Source organism: Rhinopithecus bieti, unplaced genomic scaffold (genome assembly GCF_001698545.2).
Source record: "Rhinopithecus bieti isolate Rb0 unplaced genomic scaffold, ASM169854v2 scaffold_22, whole genome shotgun sequence".
Classification (NCBI taxonomy): Eukaryota; Metazoa; Chordata; class Mammalia; order Primates; family Cercopithecidae; genus Rhinopithecus; species Rhinopithecus bieti.
This window is the reverse complement of record NW_016803136.1, coordinates 297269-306783: the sequence shown is the minus strand read 5'-3', so window position 1 is coordinate 306783 and position 9515 is coordinate 297269. Positions and strand designations below refer to the sequence as shown.

General features: G+C 52.7%; 1 protein-coding gene across 1 annotated transcript; it reads left to right on the top strand.

Annotated features, from left to right (window-relative positions):
* Nucleotide 1: 1 nt before the first annotated feature.
* On the top strand, nt 2-9479 carry RFLNB (refilin B; the record flags this gene model as incomplete). The annotated part of the gene is made up of 3 exons (XM_017862093.1): nt 2-49; nt 3555-3658; nt 5981-9479. Coding segments are annotated over 3 exons (483 nt in total), but the record flags the coding sequence as incomplete, so codon positions are not given.
* Between the last annotated feature and the right edge of the window lie 36 nt (nt 9480-9515).

The window sequence follows — 9515 nt, the reverse complement described above, 5'->3', positions numbered from 1 at the left end:
GGCACCGGGGGCGCTGGAGCCGGACGCGGCGGCGACCCCCGCGGCTCAGGTGAGTGGCCCCGCGCGGGCTCCTTCCCTCCGAGCGCAGCGATTCCCGCCCGGGACCCCCAGCGGCTCCGGCCCCCGGGCGCGCGGTGTCGGGACGGGGCGGCCATCGCCAGGAGCCTGGGGCGGGAGCGCCGCGAGCCTGGCCAGCTGGAGCCGGTGGCTGGAAAATTGTCATCGCCTGGGAGGCGCGGGAGCCCCGGGAGCGGCGAGCCGCCGTCTCCTCCCTTCGGGGTGGCGGCCCCCGGGGCTGCCAGGCTGCGGCTCGGCCACATTCCTGCCTTCGCCGGGCGGGGGGCGCCTGGAGGGAACCCCGGACCCCCCGGACTCCGGCCCGACACCCCGCGGCTTTGGGCTCCCACGGGGCTGCTCGCCTCCTCCCAGCCGGGCCCGGGAGCGGGTGTGCCCCGCGCTCCGCATCCCAGAGCAAAGGGGCCAGAGCCTTCCCGACCTTTAGGGAAGGTCCCTGCCCAGCCTGCGGCCTCCCGCGGCCGCCTCTTGGCCCGAACACCGGGAACTCGGGTCCTGCACATAACGGGTGGGAGGCCTTTAGGTGGGTGGAAACTTTTACAGAGTAATCCGTTTACTTTACTTTAAAATGTTCATTTAAAGAAAAAAAACTCCACCTAATCTTTTGCCTTGGGAGTCGCTCAGATGTTGGTGTTTGCTGCCTTTACTTAGAAGTCTGCGGAAGCCACATCCTGCCCGCAGTCTCAGAAAAGCTGGAAGTGGGGCTGCAACCCGGCCCTGCCCCCCGGGGATGGAGACACCCAGCCCCCTCCCCCGGGTGAAGTCGGCGGCGGCCGCTGCTGTCCCTAGGGTGGTCTCGCCCCTCCCACCTTGTCTCCCGGTGGGCATCAGGGCAGTTTCCTCATTGCCATCCCAAGGCTGGGCTGGCTTCAACTTGGCCTTCAGTGTCCTCCCCTCTGGCCCCATCTGGCCTTGTCGTCCACCTGCCCTGGCCGCAGGCGGGACACACACACCACACCAGCGTTTCTGCTGCCACCCTCCACCCGCATGCCCAGGGCCTCTTACCTCTCCCAGGAGGTGTCCTGCTGGCCCCTCAACCCCCAGCTCACGTCACCTCCTCTGGGAGGCTTGCTGCTTCCCAGGGGCCAGAGCCCACAGCTACATCCCCATTCCAGCGGCCCTTCATTCATGTGTCTGTTATAACCTCTGCTGCCCCACATCACCCAGCCTCAGCCTGGAGCAAGGGCCGTGCTCAGGGAGCGTCTGTCGGGTGGGCGGGGATGGAAGAGCCGAGAAGGCACAGAACCGAGTGCTCCTGTAGATGCCTGGAAGAAGGCAGTGGGGGGTTCAGAGATCACCAACCTTCTCATGGGGACACCTGGGAGGTACCCCCTTCTGTTGGGCAGGGTCTGGCAGCCAGAGAACTGGGGGCAGAGCTGGGCCCACTGTCACTATTTGGGGGCTGTTTGCAGAAGTCAGTGCTCACACCTTATGTACCCTACCCCCCCTGCCCCCCACCAACACACACACACACACAGTTCACTGACCTTGGCTCCCACCCACCCCCGCTCCTCTAGCCTGGCCTTGCTAAACCTCCACCCAGGTCCAGGACCTGGACCCTCAGGGCCCTCTGTGTCTCTGTCCTGGTCCCCTTTGGCTTTCGCATTTCCACCCATGTCCCCACTTGACACACCTTGTCCTGGTCTCATGATAAAGGTCTTAGAGCCAACCTTGTAGAAACGTTTGTCTCCTTCTCGGTCCTGGGAGATGTGGGGGTGGGGCCGCTAACTCCACGCCCTGGCACAAATGTACATCCTTCTCTCAAATTAGGCAGAGAAAATGATAGATCCCAAGCAAACCAGGGAACATAAAGGGCTTCTGTGTTCAGACTCCGCACTGTGTTTATCTTTGCACGCTTAACACGGAAGCCCTGATCCTGCAAACTGGATGAAAACTAGCACCGTGTCTAGTATGCAACTGCCTTCTACTGAGCCTTCTTGGTCAATCAGAACATCCCATGCATTGGCGGGGCTGGAAGAACTGCTGTGCTCTGGTTCACTGAGTACTCTGGATAGCGGAGGGTGACGGAGAACATCTGGTGTCCACCTGTCTCTTTTTTTTTTTTTTTTTTTTCACATGGAGTCCTACTCTGTCTCCCAGGCTGGAGTGCAGTGGCACGATCTCGGCTCACTGCAACCTCTGTCTCCTGGGTTCAAGCGATTCTCTTGCCTCAGTCTCCCCAGTAGCTGGGACTTCAGGCACACAGCACCACGCCTGGCTCATTTTTGTATTTTTAGTAGAGATGGGGTTTCACCACATTGGCCAGGCTGGTGTCGAACTCCTGACCTTGGGTGATCCACCTGCCATGGCCCCCCAAAGTGCTGGGATTACAGGTGTGAGCCACTGTGCCCGGCCTGGTGTCCATCTTACCAATGAAAGTTTTTTCTTTAAAGACAGAGTCTCCTGCTCTGCCCGCTCTGTTGTCCAAACTGGAGTGTAGTGGTGATCTCAGCTCACTGCAGCCTTGACCTTCTGGGCTCAAACCATCTTCCCACCTAAGCCTCCTGAGTAGCTGAGACTATAGGCGTGTACCACCACGCCCAACTAATTGTCGTATTTTTTGTGGAGATGAGGTCTTGCCATGTTGTCCAGGCTGGTGTCAAACTCCTGGGCTCAAGGGATCCTCCTACCTCCACCTCCCAAAATGCTGGGATTACAGGTGTGAGCCACGGTGCTTGGCCAGATTGAATCTTTAGTTAAAAAACAGAAAATTTCCTGGCAGCATATATATATATATGTATTTTTACCTTTCCTAGAGTCTTGCTGAGACAGTGACAGAGGGAGTGCTACAGAATGGAGGATTCGGGTGAGGTGAGCCTCCGCTCACCAAGGTTTCTCAACGCAAGGCAAGGGGTAGCAGTCTGGCTCACGTTTGTTTCCTCTTTGCAGCTGTTCACACAACCTTAGCAGTGAAAGGGGGTGTCCGCCTTGCTGTGCTGATAAGGTCACAGGGCATGTGATGTGACTCCTCTGAGGGCACACGGCACAGTCGTGGTCAACCTGGGATTTGAACCCAGACCTCTCGGCTCCCTGTCCAGCGTTTCTCTGGTGTGCCCAGCACCGGGGACACAGATCCCATTTGGGCCGAGCCACGGCCTTCTGTGGGCGATGCTTAGAAATGTCCTGTGGGGGCCGGGCGTGGTGGCTCCTTCCTGTCATCCCAGCATTTTGGGAGGCTGAGGCGGGCGGATCATCTGAGGTCAGGAGTTCAAGACCAGCCTGGCCAACATGATGAAACCCCGTCTCTACTAAAAATACAAAACAGTTGGCCAAGCACGGTGGCACATAGCTGTAATTACAGCTACTCAGGAGGCTGAGGCAGGAGAATTGCTTGACCCTGGGAGGCAGAGGTTGCATTGAGCTGAGATGGTGCCACTGCACTCTAGCCTGGGCGACAGAGCGAGACTCCGTCTCAAAAAAAAAAAAAAAAAAGAAATGGCCCGTAAGAGCTCTGACGGCATTGTTCTCTGTCCTTGAAGAGTCCAGCGTCTCTGCCCCTGACTCCCGGCTGTGTGCTGAGGCTGTGTCCCCTGTCCTTTGGCGAAGGAGTGGAATTTGACCCCTTACCACCAAAGGAAGTAAGGTAAATACAGCAGGCCCCAATTTTATTCTTTTGTTTTTAACAATTTTTATTTTTTATTCCAGATATAAATGCTTGTTGTTATAAAAAATTAGTTAATTGCAAAAATGTGACAAAGATGATTAATAGTTTGGTGGGTCCTCTTTCTGTTTCTGCATTCTAACCCATTAAATATATAGGCATGCTTTTAACGTTAAAATGAAAATGAGATCGTGTTTTGTATAAAGTTCTGCATTTTCTTTTTGCACTTCATGAATCATGGCCGTCAGAGGGTTACAATTTTGTCAGATATTAATTCTTCTTTCCAGCAGCTGCTGCCCCCTGCTCCCTTACCTGCCAACCCCTCTCTGAGGTCTTTTAACCTTGTCTCATAGTGTAATTTCACTAGGCAAGCACTGGGCTTCCTCTGGGGACTATCTCATCCAGCATTATCTGGGGGCAAAGATGCACTGACAGACTCAGGTAAAGATAGGTCTTTTTAGAGAAAGGAGTTTTACTTTTGGTACCTGGTGGTTTGATAGCTGGAGTTTCCGCTGCATCAACACAAAGGCCCCTTTGACATGGAACAAAGGCGAGTTCATCAGTTGGGAGGTGAGCAGTTCAGCCTTTTGTTCCTGTGGAGCTTGTATTTTGAGCAAAATGGGGCCAGGACTCCCACCAGCCTCTTAACTGCTTGCCTAAGGAGGAGAGACGAGATTTCCATTCCACTGGCAGAGAAGAATACTGATTCTTACTCACCTGACCAGTGGGTAGGGCTGGTTGGAGGCAGTGCTGTTAGATGTGTCTGTATGAGACGCTCATACACTTTTCAGTATCTACAAAGCTATAAGAATTCAGTAAATGCATTAAAGCTTTTGCTTCTATAAGAAAACTAACTTCTGGGCCAGGCACAGTGGCTCACGCCTAGAATCCGGCATTCTGGGGGACTGAAGCAGGAGGATGGCTGGAGCCCAGGAGTTCGAGACCAGCCCAGGAAACAACAGTGAAACCCCGTCTCTACAAAAAATACAAAACTTACCTGGGAATGGTGGTGCATGCCTGTGGTCCCAGCGACTCAGGAGGCTGAGGTGGGAGGATCGCTTGGACCTGGGAGGTGGAGGCTGCAGTGAGCTGAGATCACACCCCTGCACCACTCCAGACTGAGCGACAAAGCGAGACTCCACCTCCAAAAAAAAAAAAAAAAAAAAAAGAGAAGAAAATCACTTCCAAAATTAAAAGAAAGACTTGAAAAAATTATGTGCCTGAGGAACATAGATGCTAATTTATCTTATGGTAATCAAGATGATAATTGGCTTTCATTGGTAAGATCAGATACCTGGGTTTGGGGAAGGTTCCCAAACCAAATGCCAGGGTGAACAGAGTGTTAATATTTGGTATAGCCAAACTTTCAGAACCAGCATTCAAGGTTTCTGGGTTCCTTTATCCTCTCATTAACTAGCTGACAGGGTGAGCGCAGTGGCTCATGCCTGTAATCCCAGCACTCTGGGAGGCCAAGGCAGGAGGATCGCTCGAGCCCAGGAGGTTAGGACCAGCCTGGGCAACACAGGAAGTCCTCATCTCTACAAAGAATAAAAGATATGTTAAAAAAAAAAAAAAAGAGGCCAGGTGCAGTGGTTCATGTCTATAATCCCAGGGTTTTGGGAGGCTGAGGCAGGCAGATCACCTGAGGTTGGGAGTTCGAGACCAGCCTGGTCAACATGGTGAAACCCCGTCTCTACTAAAAATACAAAAATTACCAGGGCATGGTGGCAGGCACCTATAATCCCAGCTACTCGGGAGGCTGAGGCAGGAGAATCGCTTGAACCCAGGAGGCGGAAGCTGCAGTGAGCCGAGATTGCACCACTGCACTTCAGCCTGGGCGACAGAGAGACACTCCATCTCAAAAAAAAAAAAAAAAAAAAAGAGGAAATGGAGGCTCGGAAGAGTGAAGTAACTTGGCTAAGGTCTTAAGCTTAGGCGAGTGGGAGCGGGATCCAGGGGCTGCTGCCTGCAGTGGCTAACAGTGATGCGGGATAAGCTTGGGAATCCTGCACCCTGTGTTTAAATCCCAGCTCTCCTATTCAGTGGCGCTGTGACCTTCACCTCTGCACCTCGGGGTCCTCTCAGGGTTGTTGGGGAGATTAAATTGGATCCTGTAAGTAAAGTACTTAGAAGGGTACCTGGCACATAGTGAGTCCTCTGTAGACTCTGTGACCCTATGTGTCGCTTCTCACGGGAGCAGCCGTGTTTCTACATGGGCACCCCACAGATGACTCAGTCACGGTGGGGACCCCAAGCCCCTGGCTCAGAGGAGCGGCTTCACGCGGCCTTGTGTCTCCCGCGCAGGTACACCTCCTCGGTCAAGTACGAGTCTGAGCGGCACTTCATCGACGACGTGCAGCTGCCCCTGGGCCTGGCCGTGGCCTCCTGCAGCCAGACGGTCACCTGCATCCCCAACGGCACCTGGCGCAGCTACAAGGCCGAGGTGCGCTTCGAGCCACGCCACAGGCCCACGCGCTTCCTCAGCACCACCATCGTCTACCCCAAGTACCCCAAGACCGTCTACACCACCACCCTGGACTACAACTGTCGCAAGACGATGCGGAGGTTTCTGTCCAGCGTGGAGCTCGAAGCCACGGAGCTGCTGGGCGGCGACGACCTCTCCGACGAACGCTGACTCGGCTGGGCTGGGGTCGGACTGGCTGCTCCGCTGTCCTGCCCCCGACTGCCCTGGCCAAGCCGGGCGACCTTACCCTTCATGTCATTCCAGCCCCAGAGGAGTCTAACCTAGAGACACCTCCAAGCCCGGCCAGGGGAAGGGAAAGAAAAAAAAAATCACTGCCTCTCATAATTATTGAGATCTTTGTGTTGTAATGTTTAAGCTGTTTTTAGAGGGAGTATATGTCCTGGTTTGCTGCTGTGTTGGTTCCCCAAAGTCTCAATCAGGTGAGGCAACAAAAAGACCGCCAGAACCACAGGAAAAGCAGCAGCAATCTGGGGCTCTCCCTCCACGGCCAGTTTGTCCGAAGAAGAGGGTGGAGAAAGTGAGATTTTAGAAATTTCAGCCACGGGTGTCTTCACCGCGCAAAAGTGGTGCTAATTCAGTAAACGGTGACACCTGCGTGGGTTCAAGCTGTGGAGGGTTGAGTTCCGTTCCTTTGTTTTTAAATTTCTATCTCCGTTTGTGTTTCCTGTTAACCTAAACTCTTGTAATTCTCTAAATCTTTTTTCATGATATCAAAAAAAAAAAAAAAAAAAAAATTCAAAAACCAAAATGAAAAATGCCTTAAAAAAAAAGGTTCTCTGTGTTGCCTCCTGCTCTGGGAAGGCCAGGCCCGTGGGCCGCCGGGTGTGGCTTTGGCTCCGATTGCTTCCTCACCGTCAGTTGCAAGCACAGGCTCTGAGAAAACGCCTCGAACCCTTGGCATGTGGTGACCGTCTCCGCAGGCTTCCGTGAGTCTCCGACAGGTGTTTTGGGCTTTTGGAATATTTTCAGAATACTTTCTTTCCCATATTTTCATAAGGCAAAACGGAGCCGGAGGGCCTTTTTTGAGAGAAACGGCTTTCTAAGTGTATGCCTGAAAAACACACTTTTTGGGAGTCCGCGAGGGGAGTGGACACTCAGGACACGAACTGGTGGCCCTGGCTAAGACCTGCGGCCGCCGGGAGGAGGCAGACGCCGATGATGACCTGGTTCATCATGAGAGGGGCCGGGGTTGACTCATTCTTAGGATTTCGATGGCGTCAGAATTGCAGAGGGATTTTGCCAGTGTCTTAAGCATAATTCGAAAAGCCAGGAAGGCTGGGCGCGGTGGCTGGAGCCTGTAGTCCCAGCTACTTGGAAACTGAGGCAGGAGGATCTCTTAAGCCCAAGAATTCGAGACCAGTCTGGCAACATAGTGAGCCTCCATTCTAAAAAATATGGCAGAAAAAAAGGCGAGGAAATCTGTGTCCTCCACCGGCCAACAGCAGACAAGGTGCATTCACAGTAGGGAGCGATGTCAAAACCTGGCCGCTGTGCTGGCGCATTCCTCTTACCCACCGCACGGGTGCAAGTGGCATTCGACTGCCATGTTCCCGAGGACCGTGAGAATTCGGCTGACCCGGCCCGGCAGTGGGGGTGGACCAGGGCCTGGTGGTTTCAGCTCTGCCTCCCACCACCCCATCCTACCCCCGCCCCTTCTTCTTGGGACCTCCTGCCAATCCCTGTGGTGTGTGAGTAAAGAAAGTGGCAGATGGTTTTACTTTTTTCTTCCAATATTGGAAAGAACAAACTAGATATTTCCTTTGAATTCATCCAAATGATGTCAAGTGCCCGAGGGTCACCGAGCACCATGAGCTCCTCTGCGGCTCCGGTTTCTGTGGACGGCTTCCATCTGTCCCGAAAGCAGAACTGAGAGCTCCGTGGTGCCCCGGGGCCACAGCAGCAGGTGCGGTGATAATTGCCGTCGTGTGCAGTCGCTGGAGGCCTGGAGAGCCACGTTGTCCTGTGCAGACAACAGCGTCAGTTCGCGGTGCCCCTAACCAATGCAAGCACCCTGTGGACACAGCCTGCGGTCCACCCGTGGTCTGAGCTTGCCGGACTGAAGCTCGGCTGGGACCCAGTGAGGGGGCACCCTGGTACCCATAGTATCCTCAGTCACGTGCAGAGCAAAAAATGCTTCCTGTGTTTGGAGGAGCAAGTGACGCAGCATTTATTGATAAAAATGGATTTTTCTGTCTGATTTCATGCTGTGGTCATTTAAGTGGTCAATGTCTTTTTTTTTTTTTTTTTTTTTTGAGACGGAGTCTCACCCTCTTGCCCAGGCTGGAGTGCAGTGGCACGATCTCGGCACACTGCAACCTCTGCCTCCCGGGTTCAAGGGATTCTCCTGCCTCAGCCTCCTGAGTTGGTGGGACTACAGGTGCCCACCACCACACCTGGGTAAGTTTTGTGTTTCTGGTAGAGACGGGGTTTCACCATGTTGGTCAGGCTGGTCTCGAATGCCTGACCTTGTGATCCACCCGCCTCGGCCTCCCAATAACTTTGAAGTTATGTTAGCAGGATCCTCAAGGCCTTGCTCTGCTCCGTGGAAACACTTGCTTGGATGAGCTCAGAAACAGTACCGGCTGCGTGGCAGGTGTGGGCGTTGCGTGGGAGGACGTGGCCTTTGAACACCGCTGTGTTCTCAGAGACGTCCTTAGGAGATTTTTTTGGGTCTTACGGGAACTGTGTTAAGTTCAGGCAAATCATGCTAGGTGTGGAGAGAGTCTGAAATACGTCAGTAAAGTAAGTAGGAGTGAGCGATTGTGAATGTGTAATGCAAATGGGAAACCAGATTTTATTGTGTTAAGTTATTCAACAGGGAACCAACTGTAGTTCTTTCTAATCCTCTTTCTCTCCAAACCTGCTTTGCTGAAAGTTGCAGAAAAGGAAGTGTGTGGAGAGAAAGGGAGTGTTTCAGGTGGGTCAGAGGACACCATCCATGGTGGATTCATGTTCGTTTGCGGGGTGGAAGCAGTGATTTTTAAGACCACTGATTAAAACAAACATTCCTCAGTGTATCTGAGAGATGCTGTTTATTTGTTAATGAAAAAGCTTTTTTCTCCGTCTCTTAAATTATGGCTTTCATGTAATAAGGATATTTTTAGTGAAAAGTTATTTTCCTTGCAAATTACAGACCTTTTTAAAAAACTTAATTTGAGCGAGTACCTTTTCATTTGACACTTTTACTGTTTCTAACCTTAGGAAAGCAGAATAGCGTCTGGCAGACAAGACATTTTCAGTTTACCTTTGACACCTGCCCCCTCTCCATTTCGCTTTGTGACATCTTCATTTAACAATAAATTATCTGAAAAAACAAAACTTAGAGAGATGCTTCTGTTTTTTTTTTTTTTTTTT